This window comes from Sphaerodactylus townsendi, linkage group LG02 (assembly GCF_021028975.2).
Source record: "Sphaerodactylus townsendi isolate TG3544 linkage group LG02, MPM_Stown_v2.3, whole genome shotgun sequence".
In the NCBI taxonomy this organism is placed as follows: Eukaryota; Metazoa; Chordata; class Lepidosauria; order Squamata; family Sphaerodactylidae; genus Sphaerodactylus; species Sphaerodactylus townsendi.
In genome coordinates this window covers 77,482,057-77,509,783 of record NC_059426.1, presented here as the reverse complement: position 1 = coordinate 77,509,783, position 27,727 = coordinate 77,482,057, and the positions used below count along the sequence as shown (strand labels likewise).

The following is a 27,727-nucleotide window of genomic DNA, read 5'->3' as shown; positions in this document are numbered from 1 at the left end:
GACAATCGCGCCTTCGGAAGGGCTTGGCGAAACTCGTCTCCCCGGCCGCCCCCCCCCCTTCCCCGTTCAGATGGAGGACTCGGACTCGGCCGCGAAGCAGCTGGGCTTGGCCGAGGCGGCGGCGGTGGCTGCGGCGGCTGCAGTGGCTGCAGCGGCGGCAGCTGCCGCTGCTGCAGAAGGCTCGGAACAGCAGCAGCACCAACAGCGTGTAGAGGCGGCAGGCTCGGAGGTGGGGCCGGAAGAGGAGGTGACGGCGGTGACTGTCATGGCGGCAGGTGCCGAACACATCGAGATGGGGACCGAGTCCCTGCCGAGCGCAGACGAGGCCGCCGCTGCCGCCTTCGCAGGTCAGCGTCCATGCTGCGCATGCGCAAGTCGTGATGCGCTCACCCCCCCCAGTGGCGGAGGCCTGACCGTCACGTGTGAGTGGCCGCCCACCCAGTTAAAATCACAGCTCAGTTTTCTGTACTGAGCAAACACGGTGTTTTCCCAGAGAAATAATTTCTTACGTTGTCTTAATTTCCCTTTGTTAAGCATGCAAGCTTCATCCAAACACACATGTGTGGGCCAGTCTTGAGGCTGAGGAAATGCAACAGTTGCTTTCATCCCTGTCCTGGACCTTTTGCTTGACCCTACTTCTTCCCAGTAACTTCATAGAGTGGCTGTACTCTTCTCCCAACAAAGTATTGCTGTGCGTTTAACCGCGGCCCAACGATAAAAAAAATCTCGCACTTGTGACTCCCTGTTTCTCACCACGGTGTTATAATCACTCAAGGGGGGGGGTTAGTATGGCCAGTTTGTACATTGACTACTTGCCTCAAGCTTTGCTGTCGATTAATCTGGTGGTTTCTGCTCTGCTGCGTGTGGTGGTCTTTTTACTGCCCCTTTCCCTGTCTTTTTCACCAGATCTGCCATGGAATGATTTTTGCATGTGCAGAGGAGTCACCCTTTGATGTCCTGGTTTCTGGCTTTCCTTATGAATTAAAGCATCGCGGAATTCTTAAAAAACAATTTTTTGCATGAATAAAGTCCAATGCTGCAGCACATAACTAACTAGCTCATCTTAGGCGCATGTGTCCTATATGGCTCCTTCGCCCTCTAGTGTCCATATTGTCTTTCCTCCCTATGAGCCATTTTCTCTTTCCTGTCCTACTTCGTTTTTGAAAGGATTATTTTTTTAAAGAAAAATTCCAGCACATCAGCAAAAGGCACCAGCTATACTCTTTTCCTCCAAAAATATCTCAGTAGAATTGTAAATCATACCAGAGTGCCTTTATTGGATCTCTAGAGAATTGCCATATATTCATCCTACCACACTTCTTTCTGGACCCTTTATTTGGCGAAAGTTCAATAAGGGGGTGTCCCCAGTGGGGGGGTCCCTGTGCCTGCCTTGTTCTGTTCCCTCCTATTGAACAATTTTTTTTAAAAAAAATCACTCTTACCACTTTGCAGAAGATTGAGAATTAGGCCAGGGAGAGGCACACAAAGTTATGCTTCAATTTCCCTGCTTCCCCCTCCTTACTGTAGAGCTCTTACTTTTCTTCTTGTAGTGCCCACCATTTTCTGCCATCTTCAGAGCCTCCATGTTGCCGCTGCCATTTGCAGAATGTTCCCAGGAGTTACTTCTGCTTGCGGCTCATCCGATGACCATTTCAGTATAAATGTTGATGAATAAAGTTTGTTTTTTTTCTGGTGATCCTGCACACGTGTCATTTTTTCAGCCTACCCATTGCTTCTTAATGGGAGGTAGATCAGCCTTTCAAGTGGCTGAAATTCTCATATGGTGTTTTTGAAGCTATGAAGATTTCTCATTCAAAACAAAAAACAGAAATAATGACTCATGCGCTGGATCACCAGAAAAAACAAACTTTATTCATAAACTTTTACACTGAAATGGCCATCAGATGAACTGCAAGCAGAGGAAACTCCTGGGAACATTCTGCAAATGGCAACGGCTGTACTGCGGTTCCTGAGGCTTACACAAAATGATGGGTGCTAGAATTCAATGCACTATAAATGCTCTTTTATTAAACTACCCTGTTTAATAGTGTTCAGAATGATTATTTTGACGAAGGCTGTGCTTAAAATTGATTCTTTAATGCTGATAGACATTTTGGACTATTTTCACCTGTGGAAACACGGTACTTTCACTTCTGTCAAACCACACCTGACTATAGGTTGATTGTGTGAACTCTGTCAATTTCATCTAGTGTTTGTAGTTAGGAGTGAGCAAAACTAAAAAGGGAAGTTGCCACTGTCTCCCAATTCAGGACATAATGTATCTTTGCCTTAGAGTTTCACTTCAAATACTAGACCAGTGTTTCCAAACTTTTTTTTCCATGGCCTGGTTACAGTATTTTAATACCTCTCCTCTAATTTGTTATGGCCTCTTTATTAGTAAAATAAAACAAATTGAGTCTGCCCATGCTGGCTCGGCAGGGGCAAGCCCAGCCCTGCACCAGGCCTCATCTGCATGCAGCAGCATCAGGGAGGCTCCCCGGGATGCTGCTTCCACCCCCACCTCCCTCGTGGTACCCGCATCTGCCGCAGGTTGTGGCTCTGTCCCCAGCCCCTTTCTGGGTGGTCGGCTGGCCGGGGTGGAGCCCCGAAGCTGCTATATCGTCCTGGTTGATGTGACTCCAGGTGGGTGGTGCCCTCTTAGCAAGAATGGGGGTGGGGTGGTCGGCCCCAACCCCAGACATTAGGTGACCCAGCATTTTGCTTTCATCCACCATTTGGGAAATGCTGTACTAGACAAAACTGACAAAGCTCACACAGTCAACCTGGCTTGAGCCTTTTGCCCTAATGTCACTTCGCTGATGGATTTTTTAAAAAATCCTTTTGAAAATGGAGCTGGATGGGGAGGAGAAAATAGCTGACAGGGACAGTTGTTTTCAGCAGTAGCATGTGCAACCAAATGCCACCAAAGAAGCTAGGGGGGAAATGACGGGGGGGTGGTGGTGGTTAGTCACATTCATTCTGCACCACAGAAGTACTTGTTCTCGTTTCTTTTCCTCCCCAAGTGGCAAGAAAGGTGAAAATCTGGGGATTCTCTCCCAAGAAGCGCAGCCACTTTGAAAGAGTTGTGTAATTGAAAATCTAATATGGATAATGTATCAAATCTGTTACATGATTGAAATTTTAACCTGACAGGAAAGTGTGCTTGCTGTGAAAAGATCTTCTGTACATAAATGGCTTGTATCTAATGAATATCTGATGACCAGGTGTAAAAGCAACAGGACAGGAGTGCTATCAGAAGAGATATTCTGGCGATCCAAAACACAACAATTGTTTTATCTGGTTACCTTAATATACACATCTTGCTTAGCACATGATATCTCACCAATAATAAAGCGCTGAAAGATGGAATGTCCGACAATGAACCCTCCACCAATAAGGGAGCAGGACTCACCAAGTGAATCCTGCTCCCGCATTGGCGGAGGGCTGTGCAAACCCTCCCAGCCTCCCTGCTGAGCAAGCCTTCTCTGCCTCCTCCCCCCACCCCCAGCAAGCCCTCTTCACCTCCCCGCACCCTGCCATCCCCAGCAAGTCCACTGGCCCGCTGATCAGTCCCCTGCCCTATCTAGGCCTTCTGCATTGCTTACCCTACAGCTGGCTTTACTGCTAGTGTGCAACATAAAACATCCAAGTAAAAAGAGGCAGGTTGAAATGTATGCTAAACCTCATTCACTTAAATTTTAACCCTGAACTGGAAAGCTAAAGCAGAAAATAGTATGTACATATTAAAATTGTGATTTGATCCTATCCTCTGTTGCTTTTGGCCACTTTACAGACTAATTACGAGTATTGTATTAGTGAGTTCTAATTCCTCTGTTTACATGACCAGTGTTTATCAATGTTTATATAACTGTTTCCTTTATATACTGTAATTTATGTAACATAGAAAGGGAGAAACAGCACAGATGCTTCCATTTGTTACACCAAAATAGAGAAGAAATGGAGCAGATATGCAATTGCATGTTTTACTTCATGGGGTTTTGGCATATTAGGATATGCCAAAGCATTCATTCTTAAATTTATTCTGGTCATATATTACAGAAGTGACCACCGTAACGGTAGCCAATGTGGGTGCCTCTGCAGACAACGTATTCACCACTTCAGTGGCAAATGCAGCATCCATTTCAGGACATGTACTGGTAAGGGCAGGGTTGATCCAATATTCATTTTTAGATGTTTAGTACTGCCTTTGTGATAAGTCACACACTACATTTAAACAAATCTTTAGCTGTAACAGTTCATTGATCCAGCTGCATTCTATAGTGGCATCTTGTGTAGGGCTGGCAGGAAAAATCTGTTCTTTTGTACTGCCACTTGTAGCATCATTACAGGCAATCTTGCAATTACACCAAGATTAATCCAAGTTTGCTGCCCTGAATGCCCGACAAGAAATTGCAACCAGTCACTGCTTCTTGATGAAGATGTACTTGTAAATGTGTAAAGTGTCCCTAACTTCTTACTTCGGTACATGTTAGGTCTTGTACTGATACAGCATGTTAGCCAAATTGCTCCTTAGATTTTGGGAGAAGTTTCCTAAACTTGCTTCTATACTAACTCACATGAGTAAAAATATACAAATCCATATTTGTATGTGAGTGATCTATGAAGATGTTAAAAAAAGAACAGGTGTATCAAGTTGTACTATCTGAAATTCTGTTTCTTTTGCAGTCTGGAAGAACAGCTCTTCAAATTGGAGACAGTTTGAATGCTGAGAAAGCTACTCTGATTGTGGTTCACACAGATGGCAGCATTGTAGAGACTGCAGGCCTCAAGGGGCCATCTGCTCCTCTCACACCAGGTACAGCATGGTTTACTGTTTGGGTTTTTTAAAAAATTGTCACAACTAAAGGTTAATTTCCTGCATTTGCATGAATAGGAAATGGATGGTAGGTTTTTGTGTCAGGCCGCAGGCTTGCCAGTCCAGGCAGCCATCCTACCCCATTCCAGATGAGGCCTAGTGAGCCTGCTGTGGGCTCCCCAGTCCAGGGACCATGACCACCACCCTGGAAAGTCTTCTGCGGACTCCCCAGTCCAGGTGCCCTTCCACTCCTGATCTGGCTTGGCGAGCCTGCTGTGGGATCTCCAGTTCAGGACACACCCACCCCTTCCAAACAGGTCTGGTGAGTCAGCTGCAGACTGAGGCAGCCACCAGTACCAACTACCGCTCCCAGTGTAGATCTGGGTTGGCGAGTCTCATACAGGTCTGCCAGCTGTGGCAGCCACCCTCCTCCCCCAGTGCCAAACACCTTCCCCAGAGCCATTCTGAGCTGGTGAACCTGCCCCCCATCAGTGTTGACCCCCCATTGTTGATCTGGGTTAGTAAGCCCCCTGTGGGCTTGGCAGCTGAGGCAGTCTCACACACACACACACACACACACCGAGGCCCATGAGTTGATCTGTGCTGGCCAGCCGGTATGAGATTGATTGACTCAGTAAAGGCAGCCATGCCCTTCAGTTTGCAAGACCTGAACAAGACTATTGATAAGACATTGACCAGGGGTAGGGAACCTGCGGCTCTCCAGATGTTCAGGAACTACAATTCCCATCAGCCTCTGTCAGCATGGCCAATTGGCCATGCTGGTAGGGGCTGATGGGAATTGTAGTTCCTGAACATCTGGAGAGCCGCAGGTTCCCTACCCCTGACATTGACAATATACTTTCTTTCTTGTTCTGCTCAGAACTTTATCTTTAACAGTGGGGGAAATTAGCATAATTGATAACATTTTTAAAACATTTTCTGAAAAGACTGGTAGGACTTCATCTGAATGGTTGCAGCTGTCTTCAGTAAAAATAAATAATTCACTTTATCTTTTATTTGTAGTCCAAGATTGTTCAGTGGCATGTTGTTTCATTGTTCTCCACATGGTGGTGCAGTAACTGTTTGAACACTTTTCCTCCTTTGCTTTGATTCCTTTTTCTTGTCTCTGTTAAACACATTCAAATGGCTGTTTCCACTGGTAGCCAATATATCAGGGCCAGTTGCCCTGTTACATGAGCAAAATGGTTGCCATTTTTGCCTGGTTGTATCTCATACTGTTCTGATAATAGTTGAAAAATGTAGAAAGGACTGTGAGAATCAGCTATGTTTCTTTTTTTTCCTGTAGCAAGGGCAGAAGAACAGCCTTAGTTTATTACATGTTTTCTTTCCATTAAGGACCTCAGTCTCCTCCTACTCCTTTAACGCCTGGCCAAGAAAAAGGTGGAACAAAATATAACTGGGACCCCTCAGTGTATGACAATGAACTGCCTGTACGATGCCGAAATATCAGTGGTATCTTGTACAAAAACCGGCTTGGCTCAGGTAAGATGTCACATCTTGAGAAGAACATAAGAGCCCTGCCGGATCAGACCAGTGGTCTATCTAGTCCAGCATACTGTTTCACACAGCAGTGGTGTTTCCCTGGAGGGCCTAGGCACCAGTCTGATATTGTCTCCCAGAACTGGTATTTGGAGATTTGCTGCCTCTATATCAGGTGTCTGCAACCTGCAGCTCTCCAAATGCTCATTGGCTATGGTGGCAGGGGCTGATGGGAATTGTAGTCCATGAACATCTGGAGAGCCAAAGATTGCAGACCCCTGATCTATATGGTTGTTTTCTTACCTCACCATGGCTAGTTAACATTAATGGAACTTTCCTCCAACTTTTACTTTTTATTTTATTAGAATTATTCCCTTCCCTTTCCCAGGCAGAGTCAGGCTCAGGGTGACTGACTACGTAAAAATATAACAATCTATTAAAATATGCTATACGATTTAAGGCTCCATCAATTAAATTTTGTTTTGTGCTCTAGTATCCTATTCCTTCAGCAATTACCTGTATGATCAACCAAGGAGGGAGGGATATAAAGGGAAACAAAGACAAAAACCAGACCAAGCAGCTAAGTTGATAGAACAGGAACAGAGATAAGGATAGGAATAGGAATAGGCAGACATTGCTGCCTCAACCATGGGCCTGATGGAACATCTCAATCTTACCAACCCTGTGGAATTAAGCCAGATCCTATAGGGCCTGGATCTCAGTTGACTGCGAGTTCCACCAGGCTGGAGCAAAAAGCAGAAAAAGCTCTGGCTCTGGTTGAAGACAGCTGGATACTTCTAGGGTCAGGGACCACTGGCAGGTTGTTATCAGTGGAGCATAAAGCCTTCTGAGGTTGTGATTGGAGAGGTGGCCCTGCAGGTATGATGGTCCCAGACCATTTAGGGCTTTGAAGGTTAATTCCAAAACCTTAAATCTTATCTGGTGTTCAACTGGGAGCCAGTGCAGCTAATGATGTGCCTGCTGAAAATGAGATCTTAATGGTGGCCCTGTAAGGATCCTTGTCACTGCATTCTGGACCAGCTGAAGTTTCTGGAACAGCCTCAAGGGCAACTCTGTCTAGAGACAGTTACAGTAGTCATGAATTTGTCTATTGTCTAATCCATAAATCTGTTTGAACTGTTTTCAAGACACAGCCAGCGTGGTATAGTGGTAAAGAGTGGTGGGCTCTAATCTGGAGTTTGATCCCCAGCTTCTCCACACAAAGCCTACAGACTGACCTTGGGCGTAGTCGTAGTTCTCTCCAAACTTTCCAAGCCCCACCTACCTCACAAGGTGCCATCTGCTCATAGGCATCTGCTCATCATGTCCACTGGCACGGAATTCCACAATTTAATTGCTCATTGATTAAATAAGCCATTCCTTTTGTCTGTCCTGAATCTATTGCCCATCAACATCATTGGTGACCCTGAATTCTATCATTATGGGAGAGGGAGAAAAAGTTTTCCAAGCATAATTTTATAAAGTTCTACCATGTCCCTTCATAGCTTCCTTTTTTTCTAAACTGAAGAGTTTAATACTTTTCAGGATTTTGTTATGAGAAGGCTGATCCAACACCTTAATCATCTTGATTGCCCTCTTCTTTTTCATCTGTGACCGTCAGCATTTCTTCTTAAAACTTATGGGTAAAGGTGGGTTGGCTCCCAGCCACTGTCAAAGGTTTGTTGTCCAACTGACTTAAATCATTCCCAGGTTCCATTATAAATTGTTCTTTTTGCCTGCATTTTGACATCATCATGACTGCTGAGGATCACATAACAGTTGAGAGTCTTTCTGAGCAACTCCCTCAACCCCAAATATTTTGTTCTGACTTCATGATGTTATGAGATGTGATAAATTGGGGCTTTTATTTTTGGTAGCAGACATAGCTGACCAAACTGTCTTATTTTGGATTGAGGCTGGTAACCACAGGATGTTTCCATTGATTGCATACTGTTCATCTCAGCATTAAGTGTCCAAGTGTGAGGAGTATTCCTTACTTGTTTCAGACAAAATGTATGAGGTGTATACTGGAGAAGTAGGAGCATTCACATTGACAACAAATAGGATATAAGGAAGGAGACTTCTACTCTCTGTGCTAGGGCAAATGCTAGTAGGACTCTATTGAGTTCCCAGTTCACTGAATGAACTGGTCACTTAAAAACCCAGGCTTTTTGTTTCCATGGTCTTGTCTTCCCGAGGAATCTGCTATCCCAGTGAATATTATTTGAACAAGGCAAGTTATGGGGAAAAAAGTTTGGATTTATATCCTGCCTTTCTCTACTGTAAGGAGTCTCAAATCAGCGTACAAACTCCTTTCCCTTCCTTTTCCCACAACAGACACCTTGTGAGGTAAGTGGGGCTGAGGGATTTTAATTTTATTTATTTATTTATTTCCTTAAGCTTTTATACCGCCCCATCCCCGAGGGGCTCTGGGCGGTGTACAACATAGGAATAACAATGTAAGATAACTAAAACATTTTAAAAGCAGCGATAAAACCATAAACTATTTCTAATAGATATACCATAAACCCAATAAAGTAGATGGCGTTCAACAGTCTAATTTTAAAAGCTCCCCACCTCCCGTAAAAGGGGAGGGGTGGCATCCAGCATTCTGATTATAAGTTCCCTCCCCCCCCCCCAAAAGGGAGGAATGGCAAGTCTCATTAGATGGCAGTTGGCCCAGATGTCAAGGGCCGAAAAAGGGGGGCACCATCAGCGGCTGGATCCTCCGAAGGCCCGGCGGAACAGCTCTGTCTTACAGGCCCTGCGGAACTCACTAAGGTCCCGCAGGGCCCGGACAGTTGGAGGAAGAGCATTCCACCAGGCCGGGGCCAGAGCCATAAAGGCCCTGGCCCGTGTGGAGGCCAGCCGCATCACCGAGGGGCCAGGGACCACTTTTTGAGAGAATTGTGACTCACCCAAGGTCACCTAGCAGGCCATGTGTAGGAGCAGGGAAACAAACCCAGTCCACCAGATAGGAGTTCACTGTTCATATGGAGGAATGGGAAATTGAACCCAGTTTTCCAGATTAGAGTCCACCTGCTCTTAACCACTAAACCACGCTGAAAAGGATCCAAGAACCTCAACCCCTGGTCTGGCTGTTAGGATACCCGTTCTGATTTGTGGGGCAAATGTAGCCTGTAGCTTGGCCATTCAAACACAAAGGTTTGCAGAGCCCTTGTGGGCAATATGTGACCTTATCTGTTTTTCATGCAGTGATAAATGCTTGTTCTTTAGACTTTGCTGCGTCACTACATTTTTGGTGTGTTCAAGTTTGTCAGCATTGTGAGAAGTTGGGGGAAAGCTCAGTTGTAGTCATTTCTGTACAAATAGAAGCCTCAGATGTAGTCATTTCTGTACAAATCAGTTCTGAATCAGTAGCTAATCCTTCTTTTGCCTCATTTGAGGTGGTCGAGGACGGTGCATTAAACAAGGGGAGAGCTGGTACAGTCCCACTGAATTTGAAGCCATGGCAGGAAGAGCCAGCAGCAAGGACTGGAAAAGAAGCATCCGTTATGCAGGGAGGCCATTGCAGTGCCTTATTCATGTAAGATGGAGCTTTTTCTTTTCTACTTTAGAGGTTTGAAAGGTGGTGTTTCTCATCAGTGGGATTTAAACTAACTGAACAAAACATTAATTATATTTCTGGTCACAGAGTTGTTACTCTATGAGCCTGTTCATAGAAATTCAGCGTTTCCTGAAGTGTACTTAGGTTCACAGTTCTCTGTTGCCTGGAGATCAGTTGCAGATTATGGAACTGACTAGAAAGATGCATGAATTCTGTGGAGGTCCAAGAAAGACTGTCTAGCAGGTTAGCCTAAAAAGTTCTCAGTTTAAAAAAAATGTTCCATTTATTTCATTCAGAATCAACTAACTCCAGTGGTGACCTCTATAAAACAAAAAATGAGCAAGGGAATAGGAGAAGCAGAATGAATGTTGCACATTTTTTCCTGGGCAACTTGTTCACATACCTGTTTTGATTGTATACTAGTTTTCCCTCAGTGAGTTTAGGGTGGCTGTAATCTTCACAATAACCCTAAGGTAGTGCAGCTTTGAGATGATGACTGTTGGACACTCACTGGCAAGGTAATCCTAAGAAGAGTTACACCCTTCTAAATCCATTGAAGTTAATTGGTTTTAAGGGGTGTAACTCTGCTTAGGGCTTCACTGCTGCCCAGGGATCTCTATCCAGATCACCCTGTCCTTAGTCCAACACTAGTCAGGCTGGCTTTGCAACAGCTATAACAGCATCTTATATAAGGCAGGCAGGGCAGAGCAGGACAATCTGGAAACCAAGGGAAATCTTCTTGGTGAGTCACCAAACCAGTTCAATCCATTAGGAATTGCTTTCTCGTAAGCTTAAAGATTGATTGCAGGAATTGCTGCTGCTTTAGTGCAGGGGGCTGGGCCAATTCCTGATGCTAGCATATCAGAGCATAGTATAAGGTGGGTCTCTGCATATTTGTTTGGACAGATTTGTTTTTTCCCCCTAACCCAGCTCTTTTCTACAATTTTCAGGATGGGATATTAAATCCTCATGCTGCCTCGTGCACTTGTGCTGCTTGTTGCGATGATATGAGCTTGGTGAGTTCTCAGCTGCTGGTTCAAAATCTGTGAGGACGGTCTGATAGTGCCCAGGGCTGCCATGGATTCCGGTTTTGAGCATCTTGAGAAAGGAAGAAGCGTAATTGTGGTAGCCTGGAGGGTATTTTGCTCATTGGTTGCAAAGAAAGGCAAGAGGATTGCAGAATCACTTCTCATTGAAATTCAGACAGTGTTTTGGCTGTGGTGACTTTTGGCTGGAAGAAACATTGCTGAGTATGTTAAAAGGCATGGTAATGGATTTGTTTACTTAATTTTATATACCTTGTAGGTGGGTTACAGCAAAAGTAATTCATTCAAATTACTTTAAGAATAAGATAAACTATTCCAATTATAATAAGACCATTGACGTCAAACAACATATCTAAATGCATGGCTTAACGAAAAACATTTTGCAGTGTTCTTAAGGAACACAACCGATGGGCTGAGGTGAATCCAGGTTGGTACCACAGAATGGAGGCTGCAGGAGGAAAAGCCCAGCCTAGAGAGCAGTCTTAAGCAGGTCTGCATAGGTCAATTCAGTGGGGCTTACTCCTAGTAAAAGGTTCTTAGGATTACCTTGTTATTTTTTGGCTTCCCTGATAACCACGCTCTGTAACAACTATAAAATACCATCTTCAGAATTCCTATATGGTGGAGTAGACACTACCTTAAAATACTTGAGAATCTCAGGGTACATTAAGAGTAAATGTTGTAGTTCCTTAGAACGAAAATGCAGTTACTCTAGAACACAATACTACTAGAATATTGTTTTGTTTTAGGGGTGCTAATTCAGGTTGTTATGTAATAAAAGTGCAGGTTTCAGCAATAGCGAAGCTGGGAAAATTATTTGCTATACTCTGTCTCACCAAAAGAAAAAAACAAGGTTGTAACTTAATTCACCACAAGCTGGACTGGCTTTGTTTTAGAGTGCTTTGTTTGCATCCTAGTGCCTACCTAGTTTTGTTAGGTTTTGTTGTTGTTTTTTCTTTTGGTGAGACAGAGTAGACTTTTTTTGTTTCATATGTTAAGAACTATATTGAAATGTGTTTGATAATGTGTGTGGGGGGGAAGTAAGGAGCATTCAACCTGGCAGCAGTCAAGTCAAGCCATGAGAAAGGCTGATAAGAGATGGGACAAAAATATTGGCATGTGGATCAGGAGTTTAAGTGGGATGTCTGTCTAGAGCACAGTCCTCAGCCTTTCTAGATTTGATGCCTACCTTCACCCGCAGGTGGCAGCATGGCACTCACTGAGCTCCAAGCCCTTCACATGATATTTCATTGCAGTTAGTCTGTAAACTTCACAGAATAATTGGGGAGACCCAGTTCCCCCCTCCCATAGCAACAACTGTGTACTTCACTGTATTGAAAAAAAGCTCTGACAGAGGTTTTGGTCTGTAACAGAGTGGTCCCGTAAGGCTCTTTGTGCCTTATAAAAGACGGAAAAAAGAAAACGAATTGCCTGCAACTCCAACGAAGAAGGATTCTCCGAAAAATATCACCTTGCTTCCTGCAACTGGTGCTACTACCTGTAAGCTTTCCTTGAAATGAACATCTTTGTCAGTTACATTTTGCCTTTCAAAAGAGATTTGCTTGTTTAAATACTGGAAAAGGGTCATGTAGCTTATTAGGGGGAGTTGGGTTTTTTCTTTTTTTTTCTTCCCTTTTTTGCTTCTGCCACTTTAGGCAAGTAAAGCTTCATTCTATTTTTGGTGCTAGCATTCAGCATTTTGTCTTCCAGGTTCTGGTGTTTGCTTTATGGAGACTAATGTATCAAGGAAATACCAATATTTCCACATATGTCTGAACTTTTGTTTTTAATTTTTGTTTTGACTTGTAAGCAAGGTCAGGATTTTTTAATTTTTTTTTTAGTCACCGTGACTCCTTCAGGGCAGATCACTACCTCAGGCACTCTAACCTTTGACCGTACTTCGACTGTTGAGGCCACAGCAATTATCTCCGAAAGTCCATCCCAGGGTGATGTTTTTACTGGAGCCACTGGTAAGTAAAATGAACAACATTCATATGTTCACACATAATTAGAGATACCTGTGGGGAATTATTGATTCCTAATTGTAAAATTTCTGGATGAAGAAATCATGTCCTACGGTGACTAAAAACAATTATTGTGGAATCATTCAAATTCATGTAAAATTTAAATCAGGAAATGATTTTTTTTCTCCAGGAGTCCTGATTCTGTTCTGTTTGCTGTTGCTTTCTCACCCAGTAGTACAAGACACAAACATTCAGCAACCATGCCGGGTCAGTCATCCGGAGCCTCACTACCCAAGTTATCAGGACAATTGTCAGATCTCCACTTTCCCAGAAGCAGCACTGCCAACTTCACATCCCAAAATTGGTAAGATTCTACCAGACTCCAAAATAACTTACCCAACTTCAGGTAACTACTTCAGCTTTCTTCCATGAGAGACTGCCTCAGGAAAAGAAATTGTATCTTGGTTTTATTTCTTTACTTTACAGAATTTATGCCCCATTTTTCTGACCTGGTCAGGGCCACCCAGGCAGTTAACAGATTAATAGCATACTGAATAAAAACATGTCTTAAAACCATTAACCAAAACAAAAACACTCCATTAAAACAATTAAAACCAAGCAAAAATACCAGTACAAAAAGATCAACTGACAGTTAAGGCATGGCGCAGGAAGCAGGGGTCACTGAGGGATTAGTTGAAACAAAGAAGTCTTAACCTATTGGTGGAAGATGGAAATAGAGGAGGACAGGTGAGTCTCTCTGGGGAGAGAATTGTAGAGTTTTGGTACCACACCTGAAAAGGTCTTCTCCTGCGTTACCACCCACCAGATCTTAGAAGGTAGGGCACCCAAAGCAGGGCCTCGTAAGATGACAGTAGTGGTCTGGTAAATTCATATGGGAGTTGGCAGTCCTTTGGATCTGCTGATCCCAAGCCATTTAGGGCTTTAAAGGTCAGCACCAGCTACCTTCAATTCTGCCCAGAAACAGACTGGAGGCATGCACCTGCTCTTGTTCGTTTACTACCTTGGCAGGATTGGAAGTCAGGCTGCAGTGAAAAGGATTCTGCAGTCCACCTCGGCAGCTGCTCTGCCAGTGCAGGAGGCAACTGCAGGTGTAAGGCACACTTGCCAGCTCCTCCCAGTTTGCTCCCCCCCACCCAGATTTGGCATTTCTTGCAGCTGCTTGTGCCATTTGAGTGGTGAATCAGCCCTACTGAATTCACTTATTATCTGAGGTTAATAAGCCTGTTGTACTTCAGCTTGCTCTTGGATTGAAACCTGTAACTCTTTGTGTTTGTTTTGCTATTTAACTTTCTAGTATTGACCTCACTTCCAGCCTTGGCTGTGCCACCCAGTACGCCCACCAAAACAATATCTTCTTCCATGGTGAATGGACTAGAAATGACAGAGCAACGAAGTTGGGTATACCTTGAGGAGATGGTCAATTCACTCCTCAGCACAGCTCAGCAGCTGAAGAATCTCATTGAACAAGCTAAGCAGGCCAGCTCCTCATACAGAGAAGCCGTTGTCACTCAAGCAAAAATTCAAGCAGATGTGGAGAGGAAAGAGGTAACTGTGTCACAAGAAAAACCATTCTGGATCAGAATTTCTTCACTGCCAGCTGTCCAAGAAGTGATTCCTACAGCTGCTTTCTTTCATGAGACAGTTGAAGTTTGAAATTTTGTAACTTTATGTGGTATTCTTTAGTTGAGTTGAAGAAAATGTCCATATTTCAGTGTTATTAACTTCTGATGTTTGATGAAACTGTTGGCAGTGCAGTGAATTTCAGCCCTTTCGGAGTCCTTGAAAACAGTTCACACATTTTCAGTAAGAGGTTATACATGGAGCTTAGTGTACTTCTTGTGTGCCAAACTAATCTTGGTTTAGTCCCATCACAGAATTCCATATTGTTATCTTATGGCAAGAACAAATTAGATCAATTATTTTGGAGAACTTATTATTCCCATTATATCGGCTCTTAAAAACTGTGAAAGTGGCGGTGAAGGGGAGGAGATGGAGGTGAAGGGGAGTAGCACACAAGGGTGGAAAGAGCTCCAAGGTTTAGGTCAGATAGTCAGCAGGGGATCATTCAGTAGAAAATGTGTTTGCCCATTTTCATTTAAATGTATTGATAACACAGTTTTCAGTATCTGATAAAGAGAGCTATGACTTTCAAAACCTTATAGTATACCCTGGAAATGTTGTTGGCCTTTAAAGTGCCATGGGACTTGAATCTTGCTCTTGTATTGCAGACCAACACAACTACCAACCTGGAAAAGTTGTCAGATAAACAGAAAAAGACATGGATAAGCCCATTCAACTTCTCACCTAAGCAAGGAAATTCATAAATTTTATACATTAAAAAGGGCTGCAGGGAATTTTAATATAAGTCATGTATCTTAGAATCACACAATGCTGGATTGTTAACCTTGGATTAGTGTAACACTGACATATAGTTCTGGAGTAAAAGTAAAATGTTATTGGTCAGGACACCTTATAGGGAAATACTGAGAATGTGTTTGTGTAATGCCTAATGTGCTAATTAGAGACAAAATAGCAAACTGAAAGACCTGCACATATATTTTGATTTAGCAACACAGAGCAGGTAACTCAAGTCTCCAAAATTACTGAATATAAAAGATTTTGCTGTGTAGATGATGTTGCTAATTAGTGAAAATAAAAGAAGTTGCTTTCCTAAAGATAGGCATTAAATTGGTTGCTGTGAGGGAAAATCTGTGCTCCTTTCTGTGTGCAGACTTCATGTCTTCCTATATTGAAACCTGTCGAGTTCATTCTGTGAAATGCTCTTTCCTGTTCCACGTTTTCTGGAACTCAAAAGAGAAATGTAATGAGTTGGATAATTCACATCTGTTTTCTGATGACTGGCTTAAATAGAATGTGTGCAGTCAAGTGCATAAAGTAGGAGAGGATGAGGCCATCTATTATCAGTGATGTTTCTATAGCATTTAGATGTAATTCCCCTCCTCCTTTTTGATTCTAGACAATGGGGTCTCTCTTAGTAAAGTAAATACCTTGGCATAGTCTAGATATGTTTCTCTAAGTCATGGAATGAAGGTGTAGCACAATATATTTATTTGTGCAAGTGTTGTAGTATATGAAGGTTCTGAGAAGATCAGTTTTCCATCCATGACCCATAGGCCATTATTATTCCACAAGCTATTTCCTGCTAACTTATTCTCCTACTTGGGCCTGAAGATATGCTATGTAACCAACTGTAATTACTTTCCAGAGTTAAGTGTTTTAATAAACCACAAGCTGAGTCAGAACCCTTTCCCCTTAAAGAAGAGAAACACAGTTACTTCTGTGATTATTCAACTATTTAATCCTCCCTTGAAACATTTTGAATTTTTCTTATATGGTTTATATGGCTGGATTTTCTGGAAGCCTAGTTTTTTCACATTGTTCTGAGCAGGAACATGTGGGGAAAAAATAAAAATGTAAAGGGAAGGTAGTAATGGTGGTGTATTCCTACAAATAAGCTGCTGCTACCAGATTCTCCATCAGGAAGGGAGTTTCTCTACTGTTTGTAGTAACAAATGGAATCTTGTCATGGTGGCAGTAACAAGAGAAAGATGCTGGCTTGAATAGCTGGATGGAAAGGATTGTCAGAGTAATCCTATCCCTTCTACCTGCAGGGCTGGCTGAGCATGGCTGTGCAATGGAGGGAATAAATAGACATTTCCTGTCTAGACAGGCTCATCTTCTTAATATTGCATTTATGGGACAAAGAAGACAGTTGAGTGAGCATGTGCATTAGCCACCTTCAGATTGATCCCCAGCCTTGTATCCAGATGACTGACTATTGCCTGGAAATATGTTGACTCATTGGACGCACTCAGATATGGCTGAGGCTTGTAAAATCTCCTTTGTGTCTTCCACAGATCAAACTGTCTTCAGGAAAAGTAGTTTTATTAAAAAATGAAAACGTCCACAAATTATTTGTTGTTCTAAGCAGGCAAATTTCAGTTAATCTGAACATCCCTGTGTTTAGTGATGACATAAATGGAAAAACAGTTTCCCTCTCCTGAATTCTGCGACGTTTTGCTGATACTGTTCAGGGCTGGCCTCCAAAGAACTTGTTACGTAAATGCTCTTGCAATGGGGATAGGAAGCAAGTTTGCCGTTTTTGCCCATTTCACTCATCCACCTGCAGTTTCCTAGGCTACATCCTGCCACCTGCCATGCTTTTTCGGGGGGGGGGGGGTCCTTTGACAGAAGCAATGCTTGAGCAAGAGAACCATCTGCAAAAGAAAGCAGGAAAGCTCAATTGTACAAGCAGAAATATACTTTTGCTCCACTGAGTCTACAACTTGGAGTTCTTCCAGTATGATACTTATAAAACATTCTTGGATTTTTAAAATTTTTGTAGTATTTTGAATGGAAAGCTGTTTGAAATGTAATTTCCCTTGGGTTTTTTTTTACTGTTCTAATCAACACCTTCAATGATAATAACATTTGCATAAATAGGAACTAAGAGCTCCTGTAAAATCTTGTTAATTCCTCTTTCAAAAAGTTAAATTTGCTCTTTCTTTCCTTATCACTCTAGTTACACAAGATGCATCAATATCTGTAGATCTGCAGTACAGACTGCAGTCCCATATACAATTGCATGTATTAATCCCATTAAAGATCTGTTTTAGAACGTAATAACAGTGTAGATGCTAAAGTCACAATATGAGAGTGATTGAGGTATGCATAAGCTTTGAAAGATACACACCTCAGAGACTCCTCTGTGTTCTTGGGACTCCACTCTGCAGAAACATTTCTCTTAACATACACGATTCAAGCAGCCGTAATGGTGTTCTATACAGCTTTTCTGGGAAACAGAAGCATCTCAAGGCCCACACTATGAGCAATAATATATCCACATGGACTAATGATTTAGTTGGTCTGCATTTTTGTATCAGGAATGCACATGTATTATAAACTAGTGTTATGGCTATCTTGGGTGGATGCTTGAGAACATAAAGGTCTGTGAAGGTTTTAAGACCTGCTACTGAAGATCATTCCCCTAATGAGCTAAAGTTATTTTTGTGATAGGATAACATGGTTCATCTCCAGAGTGAGTTCTTGTACCTTAAATGTTGCTTTAAAGGGGGGAAAGCTGCTTCCTGTCAATGCTAGAAAAGTTGCGCCTGGAAAAATTCTCCCTCCAATGAAACTAATGAAGACAAAGGATCCCTGTCATAATTTGGACTCGGCAACCAGTCAGAACTGGCAAGTTTATTTCTAAGAGGGAGACTTCCACTAGCTTCTTAAAAAGTGCAAAGAAAGTCGGTGGTGCATCTCAAGTAACAGACTGGTTTTTATTGGAATTTGCAGCTGTATCTGTGGAAAGGGCAGGTTAGGCTAACAAGATGATGGGCCATTCATAATTTTATATGATAACACCCCCACTCCTCACCATTTGTGCAACAGTAATCCCCTTCCCGTTTGTTCTTGCAGTGCTTGTAAGTGATAAAATCCTGGAATCTCAACAATGACCTCTGAAAGCTGGGTTCCTTTAACAGAGACAACTCAAGGAAAAAGGCACCCACTGAGACATAGGGTAGATGTCATAAGATGTCAGTGCTGCTCATTCCTTTAATTAAGCAACCTCCCCTTTCTCAGTGGAATCTGCTCTGTCTCCTCTCTAGAGACTTTAATGAATAGGGAAGGATGAAGTATCTGATCAAACTAAAACTTTGAAGGAAGAGGGCCTGGTGGCCAGCCACTTGACTAAAGGGAACTGCTACCTGAGAGTCAAAATGTCAGTGGCTCTGGTGAGAGAAAATAGGACAGAACTGCAGATCTGGCTGCTCTTCACAGCATGTACCCACCATAGTAGAGAGATCCAGGAAGGATGGTGGGTGCTTTAAATAGGTCTAGCAGGCCAGATAATACTATGGTACCTGGAGCCTTCTGAAACAGTAGCAAAGGGATTTGTCATTAGGAATGGTAGCCAGGACCACATTCCTGTCCTGTAATTTGAACACAAGCTCAGCTGAATTTGGGATGCTACTACTCATAAACGTACTTGAAAGGTAAAGATTTATTTATCTGAGTTTGAAAGACTACTGTATTATTTGGAGGTGAGAGATTTCTGTCTTTTTCTCTGCTCCCAGAGAATTTCCTAATTTGATTCTGTGACATAGTAACGTTATGTTCCTGTAAATTCGCAACCCTCAGAACCTTCATGTCAGGTCATAAAGATGATCTGGAATTAAACCCTTAATCTGCTTATGTATTAGGTTCTACTCTTGGATAAATCTACTTTGCTTTAGATTGTTTTCAAACTGTTCCTCAGGAGGCTTAACACCCCAGCCAGGCGTTGAGTCTAATTTGAGGCTAGTATCTTTGGCAACCATACATTTAACTTAATTTATTTAGCACTACTGAACAAAGGAAGGCCCTATGCACTGTGAACTCACTGTCGGCATCGGTGCTGAAGAGTATATTGAAGAGGGATTTGGTGTGAATGAGAGTTGAGTTAAGATGAGAGAAGAGAGTACAATATTTTTTAAGAGCAGAATTTTGCAAGGCATGATTGCCATACATTAACATTGTTTGTGACTTGTTAGATAGCTTAATTCTGAGATGCACAAACTTGGTATCATAGTGAATTTACTTAAGGAGACCAAAAAAGAAAGAAGGTGTTTCAGTGCACTGCTAAGCTAATATAAAGATAGACTGCTTAAATGGTAGTGCTCATTGTCATAGTATGTGTGCATATAAAGTGCCATCCATTCACTTAACGTGTAGGGTTTTCAAGGCAAGAGATGTTCAAAGGTGGTTTACCATTGTCTGCCTCTGGATAGCAGCCCTGGACTTCCTTGGCAGTCTCCCACCCAAGTACTAACTAGGACTGACCCTGCTTAGTTTCTGGGATCTGACAAAATCAGTCTAGCCTGGTCCTGGGCCATTACCATAGTATAACTGTGTAAATGCAAGTACCTTACTACTTGCTTTCCAAGGTCTGAGAAGGTGTGTGTATGCGTGAAGGACTTAGTCTGCAGAGCCAGCCTGTGGCTGCACATGTAATCAAATAAATGTTCCTCTTTCAGGACTAATCAAAACACACCCTGGAGCTGGTCTTAAACAAGGTCATTCACTCTCTAGTATGACAGAGAACCAGAGATTTGAGTGCAGTGGTATCTTGGAGCCCAACAAGATTTTGTGGGTGTAATCTTTTGAGAGTCAAAGCTCCCTTTGTCAGATACAAGTCAGAACAGAGATTTGAGTCCTTATATAGTGATGAGATGGTAATATATTCTTCCTACCAAATTAAAAAGCCTGAGCTCATATTATAGAATACACAGTTTGTGTCTGGGATCCCTACCTTGTTATGAGTTCTTAGTTCCAGTGTATCTGGCACCTGCCACCCTGAGCCCTTTAGGGATGGGCAGGGAATGAATGAATGAATGAATAAATAAATAAATAAATAAATAAGGATCAGGACCATGGTGTACATGGACAAGAGCCTTCAGCTGTCCTCCCCTACCATTTTCCCAATGTGAAAAAGTCTGTAATGGGGGGGGGGGGGATTCTATTTGGGGAAACTTTTGTATTCCCAGAGATAATATGGGCTTCCCTGACAAGCTTAATAGCATCCCCCCAGGACAACATCCCCTTCCAGGCTCAGATAGTTCTGAGGCAGACTGGAGTTGGGGCACATGTACAAGGGGGTAAGAAATGAGCAAAGGGTCTTTGTTTTGGAGAAAGCAGTAAAGGTTGCAAATCATCACCTCATGTGGTTTGAGCTGGATGCTTCTACAAAGCAATAGGATGCTAGAGCAGGCAACCCCTTTTCCTGATGCTGGACTGTGGTTGGGATCTGAAGGAACTGTGCAGCATTCCTTCACTAAGCATCTACAGTTTTGAAGAGATTTCAGTCAATAGGCTGTAGGTGCAAGCTTGTAATCCCAGGGTTGATCTCAGAGTCCTGTCCTGAAGCTGAAAACGTTTGGAGAGGTGGATTAAATAATTCTTCACTCAATCATTGCTGTCAGTATTGAACTGTATAGTCTGACTCAATCACAAAGCAATACCTGGCATCACCTGAGCATCTTACAGTCCATAAATCAAATCAATAATCTTGTAGCCAGAAAATCCTCAACGACATTCGTTACCATCCAGACTGGTACTTTTATGCTGTTTTTTTCCATTTTGGCATAAGTAAATGCATTTCTCATCTTTTGTTGCTAGTGAATACAGTCTTGCAACTGTAGATCCAGACTCTTGAAAATAATATGTTCCTTCCAAACTATCTTTTTGGTCTGTCTGGCAGTTTTTCACTATGTCAAAATTAAAAAAAAACTTTTGCAAATGTCAGGAGCACTTTCTGTTAGGAGCACTGTAACTACGCACCCAAGAGCAGCATAATAGGTATGTAATGCTGAAATTTTGATCTCTTTTAATTTCAGCAATATCAGAACCAGTTATTTCAACAAACAGAAGATGTAGATGGAAAAACAGAAATCATCATTAAGGTAAGGGCAAGCATCAGATTGGCATGTTTGTGCTTTTCTTTTTGTACTGAAATAATCAATTCCGGCTTCAATGGAACCATTTTGCACTAGCTATAGCTTAAAAGCAAATCACGGTGCATTGCTGTGTGTTTGCTATCCTTTTTCATCTGTTCAGCACTCCTTTTTCTATAGTATAAAAACATTAAGAGACCGAACGGTAGCCTAGCTCTGGCCTTTCTATTCAGATATTGCTGTAATTTGCAGAAAACATGGTTTGAATACTTACCAAGCCATAATTTCTATTTCTGGTGTACTGGCTGCTTGTAAACTCTGGTTTTGTCAATGTGGATATCATACAAAACAGCAATTAAGCTTTCCTAATCATGGTTGTATGTCTAAACTGAGTGTTATGAGTTGTCAGTCTCTGTTAACTGGTGTGTGAAGAGGTGACTGCTGTCAGGTTCCTTTTGGCTCCCAGCAATACCATAAAATATCCCATTGGGGTTTCTGTGATGTGGTCAATTTGTTTGTGAGGGCCCTGAGAACAATCTTTGAATTTTGCTTACTATCACGATGCTTTGCTATCAAGGCCATTTAATTTCCAGATCATAGCTGTGGTCTTGCCAATGAGTGCCGCAGGCCAGATTTTCCCCATGTAAAGCTATGACATAGCTGGTGCTCCCTGTCTTCTGTAGCTAACAGTGAATACCAGCTTACATACATAGAATGCAGCCATTTTTTTTCAGTTTCTTACACTGGGATTTTGGTACAACGTGCAGCATTTTCACTCACTTTTATGGTGGAGATTGATGCAGTGCATGCTCAATATAAAAGGACTTGCAGATGCAGGGGAGGAAGAAGGAATTTATGCCACTTTGCAAGTACTTAATTTACATTCTTTAGAGAAGCAGTATGTCCTGTACTAGTGATCTAAGGTGCTATCAAATCACTCCTTTGTCCAGCTGAGCACAGAAGGTGGGAGTTGTGCATATGATGTTTTCAAGGCTCTGTCCAGAGACGATGCCAGTTGCTTTATTCAGTGCTTTTGCGGACACTGCCTAAAATCAAAAGTTGCAAGTGGCCATGTTGATTCAGAGCACAATATAAACAAGAGCTTTGAAGCCTAACCAAAATGAAAGAACATAGTGTTTTAGTTCTCCATAATGCTTCAATAGACTGGATATTAAAAAACAAAAAAACCGTGATCTTAAGCCCCCTGATCTACATCTTGTATAGAATGCTCTGAAAACCTGAATGAGCACTGGGCAGAGCTAGTACCTGGTTGCATCCTTGGTCTTCTGGGAAGAAGGTGAGAATAACAGTGACCTCCAACTGCAAATATAAAAGCTAGTAGTGAATCAAAGGTATCCAGTATGTGGAACACATGGGTCCCTTAAAAGGCTAAGAGCACAGGGAAAATGTGGTGATCCTTCTTGACATTAGTAATACTGAAGGTTAGTTTTAAATTAGCTACTACATAAAGAGTCAGTAGAAATCAAAATGGGTAGCATTACTCACCCCCTCATATCATTCCAAGTCATTTTCTCCAGTTGAAGGATCTTTCTCTCTATGGGGTAAAGCAGAGCCATAGTGAGGGGAACCTGTGCCTGGGGCACAGGTGTGCCCTGCGCCCCTGCCACACCACACCACACCCCTGCACCAGCACACACCTGGTGCAAGATGCCCCCCTCTTGCCCCCTGGGCACTATGCCATTTGGCTAAAGTCAAATATTTCCAAAACAGACAGAAGTTGCAAGTAGCTTTGTTGGTACAATGTAAAATGCCAAAATAAAAGCCATTGTAATTATCTTTTGTTAAGATGAACCCAAATGACACAAAATACTGTACAAAGCTTTTAAGTTCTCCAGAACCCTTCAGCACGCAGTGCCACAGTGCTCTGAACTACTCAAAAGCTTGCACGCACTTTTGTGTTATTTTGATTGGTCACAATAAAAGGTGGCTTGTGTTTTTGGATTTCACTCTAATTACACTTACTATTTGCGACCATACATAGCTCCTATAAGTTGCAGTGTCAAGGTATCAATGGATTTCTCGCATGAGCAGTAGATGCCTTAGCATTGTACTTTAATGTTGGGCCATTAAAACAACTTTAATGTAATTCTCCAGCACCTTACATCATGAGGTTTACAGATAATTTACAGACAGATGGTGCAAACGAATTAGGTGTTAATCAGTGTGAATCAGTAGTGCCTGAAAGCAAGCAAATACATCTGCGCTAAATGTGGCCTATGCTAATGCTTTCACAGCATGACAGTTTACTCACAGCCCAGAATCCTTTCCTGGGCCTTATACGATTGCATTGACTTGCTAATCACACCTGGATAATTCTATGAGTAGCATACAGATTGAGCTGTGAAATGCGCTTTCTGTATTTTTCCACGTTCTACTTTTGAATGAGCCACCCAAACATCCATCTGATGAACGGAAGAACAAATGATAGATGCCCAAAATACCACTTCCTCTTCCTACATTAAAAATGCCTGGACTGATGCTGTTTTCTGCCTGGATGAAAAACTTTAGTTATGCTCAATCAGGGTTAGTTCTTCATTTGGACACCCCCCCCCCCCATCCTTCCATTCTCACACATCAGGACAGAAATAATTGTGGTGTTTCCAAGTGGCTGGAAAAAAGCACAATGTCTAATGCAGACTTCAGCTTAGTTAAGTGTCCTAGTTTTTTTTTATTTGTGACTGTGCCTGTCTTTTTCAGCACAGTACATTCTGTTACCTGTAAATTAATGGTTGAAACTGCTGGCTTAGCACTGTACTCTGAGTTAGTGGCACTTGCTTAAACAATTGTTTTGGATTGTTCTGTGGCCACTTGGATGAAAAATAAAGTTGTTCTTTCTATATTATGTAACTATAGTACAGACTATGTATTTGAGCCTTGAGAGCACACGGGTGTGTGTGAGAGTGTGAAAAATCACTTGTAGGAGATAAGGGGAAGCTCATAGATATGATGATTCATGTCCATGCAATAGGAATTGTTCTTGAAATCTCTTTCTGAAACTTTGTGAATATATGAAGTCTGAGAGGTGATATGCAAATGACCAACTAGACAAGTTCTCCTTCCCATTCTGTTGCTTAAATGTCCACTATCTCTTTGATCAGGCGTGGTCTTCTGAACGATGAAATAAGAGGCAGTCCAAGTATGTTCATTGCAATAGCCCTGAATGGTTTTCTGTGTAATCTTTAAGAGCACTTAGCTGCTGTTCAGAATAGTTGATTTCTTACAAAGAAGTTGTAAATAAATACCATAAATGCTGCTAAGATTTTTCCAAGAAACAATCCTTACTCCTCACTGACTCTTTCTTTGCATTGTGACAGCAATCCTGCGTAAACTGTGGTCGTGACGCTATGAATGAATGCACTGGCTGCCATAAAGTCAATTATTGCTCAACTTTTTGTCAACGGAAGGTAATAAGATCCTTATGCACTCCAGATACTATTGTTCAGAGAGAATTTGTACCTCTGGGTAGGGGCTGTGGCTAAGTGCAAGGGTCTCTGCCTTGCATGCAGAAGATTCCAGGTTCTTCTGCAAGTTCAGTCCCCAGCATTTGCAGTTGAAAGTAGCTGGCGGTAGGTGCTGGCAGTAGCTCCTACACCTTAGAGAGCCACTGCCAGTCAGAGTAGACAATATTGACTCCAAATGCTCTGATTCAATATAAGTTTCATGTGTGTAGTGCTGCAGAATCAAACATCCATTATACTCTGTTCTTCAGGGATCACCATTTATTTCCAAGTTGAGACCAGAGGGGCTGTTTGGTAGTTTCCAGCCTATCCAGCCTTAAATATAGTCTTCTTGCTCTATATCTCCAATTAAATTTATGAAAGCAACTATTACTCTTATTCCCCCCCCCCACACACACACACACTCTTTTGCTTTGCTGAGTGCCCCCCCCCCTTTGTTTATTCCCCAGAGGTTAAAATGTATATATGGATATATTATGACTCAGCCTAGGATTCAGAGAAACTGGAAACCCTTCATTGATATATGGCAAATGAGGCTGATATGAATTTATAGCTCAGAAGAAGAGGAGGAGGAGGAGTAGTTTGGATTTATATCCCACCTTTCTCTCCTGTAAGGAGACTCAAGGTGGCTTACAAGCTCCTTTCCCTTCCTCTCCCCACAATAGACATCTTGTGAGGTAGGTGGGGCTGAGACAGTTCTGAAAAACTGTGACTAGCCCAAGGTCACCCATCAGGAATGTAGGAGTGCGGAAACACATCTGGTTCACCAGATAAGCCTCAGCCACTCAGGTGGAGGAGTGGGGAATCAAACCTGTTTCTCCAGATTAGAATCCACCTGTTCTTAACCACTACACCACAACTTTTATTTCACTCCCACAGAGAACTGGTCAAGTGAAACTGTCAGGAAGATTTCAGCTGTCAATGTGGCAGTTGAAAAGGCTTCGGGAATGGGGGAAACTTTTCATAACTATATACAATAGTTTGTCATAAAACTGTAGCTGTTTTGTTCTACAGACAGATGTTCTACAAACAGCAGTGGCTGTCACTGTTTAGAGATAAACATGCACAAGCTTAGTTGACAGAAAATTGCTAAAGCCCGTGGAGACAAGCATATACACATAGATTCCAATTTTCCATCTTTAACACTTGATAAGGTTCATCTGCCTTTCCTAGGAGTTATTTCCCTCAGGGAAAGACTACAGGTTCCACTTTCCTATTTCGGTATCCTCCCAGATCCTTCACTCCCCTCTCTATTCCCACAGTCTCCTTCCTAACCAAAACTCTCAACTGGCCTCTCTCAGGTAAACAGTAGAATTCTGCCTGAACCCCCTGTTAATCAGAGTAGAATTCATCTGCAGTTAGCTGTGCAACGCAGCTACATTCTCAGCCTTTGACAATTTCACAGTGCACTTCCTCTGAATAATTACTTTATCTAATGAACTAACAGTCTGTCTTTTCATTCCTCATTTGCAGGATTGGAAAGATCACCAACATATGTGTGGTCAATCTACTACAGTGACGGTTCAAACAGAAGAGGTTCATGTTACGGACAATGTGATGGAGAAAGTTGCTGTCTGAAAGGCCCTACCTTTCCCAGCTGTGTGTCTGTGTGTGTGTTTGTGCGTGCATGTATGTTAACAGACTGGCTGGACCAGCTATCCTACTGTGAATTTATATAAATCAAAAGACCAAGCTCATTCATCAAGATCCCATTTGTGAAATGGTTTCCATGTTGCTGGCCAGCAAAAACTCTTCTTTCACCCTGCAGAAACTGAAAAGACATTGAAATGAGAATGTTAAGTGATTCGACTTATGTTAAAGCCACTGTGAACCAACTTCACAGGACTGTGTACAGCTTGTTTTCAAAGCTATTTGGTGGTTTAAATGTCTGCATCCTATAGCCCTGCTGGACGCTGGTTCGTCTTTGAAGTGACTGTTAAAGGTTTTTTAAAGCTGCTGTTAAGAAATGCTTTCTTTTGAGTGTCCTCCAAAGTAATTGCGTCAATTTTGCTCTCCCATGCTGACCTACCTCTTATTTTAAAAAATATGTAATATCCTAATCTTTCAGTGGATTTAGTTTACTTTTAAATAGTGCTTGGTTATATTTGGGATTCTGTTGCTGGCCATAGATTTGCCTGTTGTGTTATTTGGGAAGTTTCACTGTGGAGGACAAAATTCTGATATACTTGAAATTCTGCATGGTTATGAGTCATGTCGAGCCAAGTACAATGCAATTGTGAAACTTCTTGTAATGTTTGTTCCAAGGGCAAATACCAATCTGGATTATTTAGGGGTATCTAAACAGGAGAGTTTGGCTTAGCTACCTCCACCTCTGATGAGGTACATCTTACAAGGTACGGCTTACCTTGTATGTTCACTGCCTTCCTTTCTCCTGGTGGACAGGTGAGAGTGCATTGTGTGACATGAGGATTACCTCCTTGCCAAACCTCTTTTGCAGGCACAGGGCTGAATAGGGGCACTCCAAGGGAGGGATATTAATTCTGATCCAGATATGCTAGCACAAACAGGCGGCAAGATGCCTCAGTTTTCCCTGTTACCCCACTTTTTGTGCTCCGGCTACATGCAGCTGTTCAGATGGTTTCTACAAGTTCCATGTTTAACAGTGCGGGCAATAATAGTTTTGATGAAAGCAGCGCTTAAATAAGATTCTCCAAGGCTGAAAGAGAATCAGTACTGGTTTCCCCAGTGGAAACAGGATCCTTTCACTTCCACCGCACAACGCACAACTGCACTGTACAACACAGAGGAGCCAACGGTCAGTGTTATGACATGAGTAACTCCGATGTGGTTGTGTCTTCTTGTATTTTTGATTCTACTAGATCTTCCTTTATTCCGTAAATGAAATGGTAAAATGTT

The 27,727-nt window shown here is 42.3% G+C and overlaps 1 protein-coding gene across 3 annotated transcripts; it reads left to right on the top strand.

Moving 5' to 3' along the window:
• Positions 1-69: 69 nt before the first annotated feature.
• Positions 70-27,727, top strand: DEAF1 (DEAF1 transcription factor). Of its 3 annotated transcripts, none has more exons than XM_048483926.1 (13): positions 70-347; positions 4,060-4,157; positions 4,687-4,816; positions 6,173-6,319; positions 9,724-9,863; positions 10,835-10,900; positions 12,304-12,430; positions 12,772-12,900; positions 13,130-13,258; positions 14,210-14,460; positions 21,315-21,380; positions 24,707-24,796; positions 26,324-27,727. In XM_048483926.1, exons 1-13 carry the CDS (start codon positions 71-73, stop codon positions 26,426-26,428), a joined length of 1,755 nt encoding a protein of 584 aa, XP_048339883.1. In that variant the 5' UTR covers position 70; the 3' UTR covers positions 26,429-27,727. The 3 variants fall into 3 exon arrangements, with proteins under 3 accessions (XP_048339883.1, XP_048339882.1, XP_048339881.1); XM_048483925.1 differs by having other exon boundaries at positions 13,127-13,258; XM_048483924.1 differs by having other exon boundaries at positions 13,085-13,258.

Coding starts and splice junctions, on each gene's coding strand:
- DEAF1 (XM_048483924.1), top strand. CDS start 71: ATGGAGGACTCGGACTCGGCCGCGAAGCAGCTGGGCTTGGCCGAGGCG. Junction 14,461..21,314: donor CAGATGTGGAGAGGAAAGAG/GTAACTGTGTCA, acceptor TTTTAATTTCAG/CAATATCAGAACCAGTTATT. Junction 24,797..26,323: donor CAACTTTTTGTCAACGGAAG/GTAATAAGATCC, acceptor CCTCATTTGCAG/GATTGGAAAGATCACCAACA.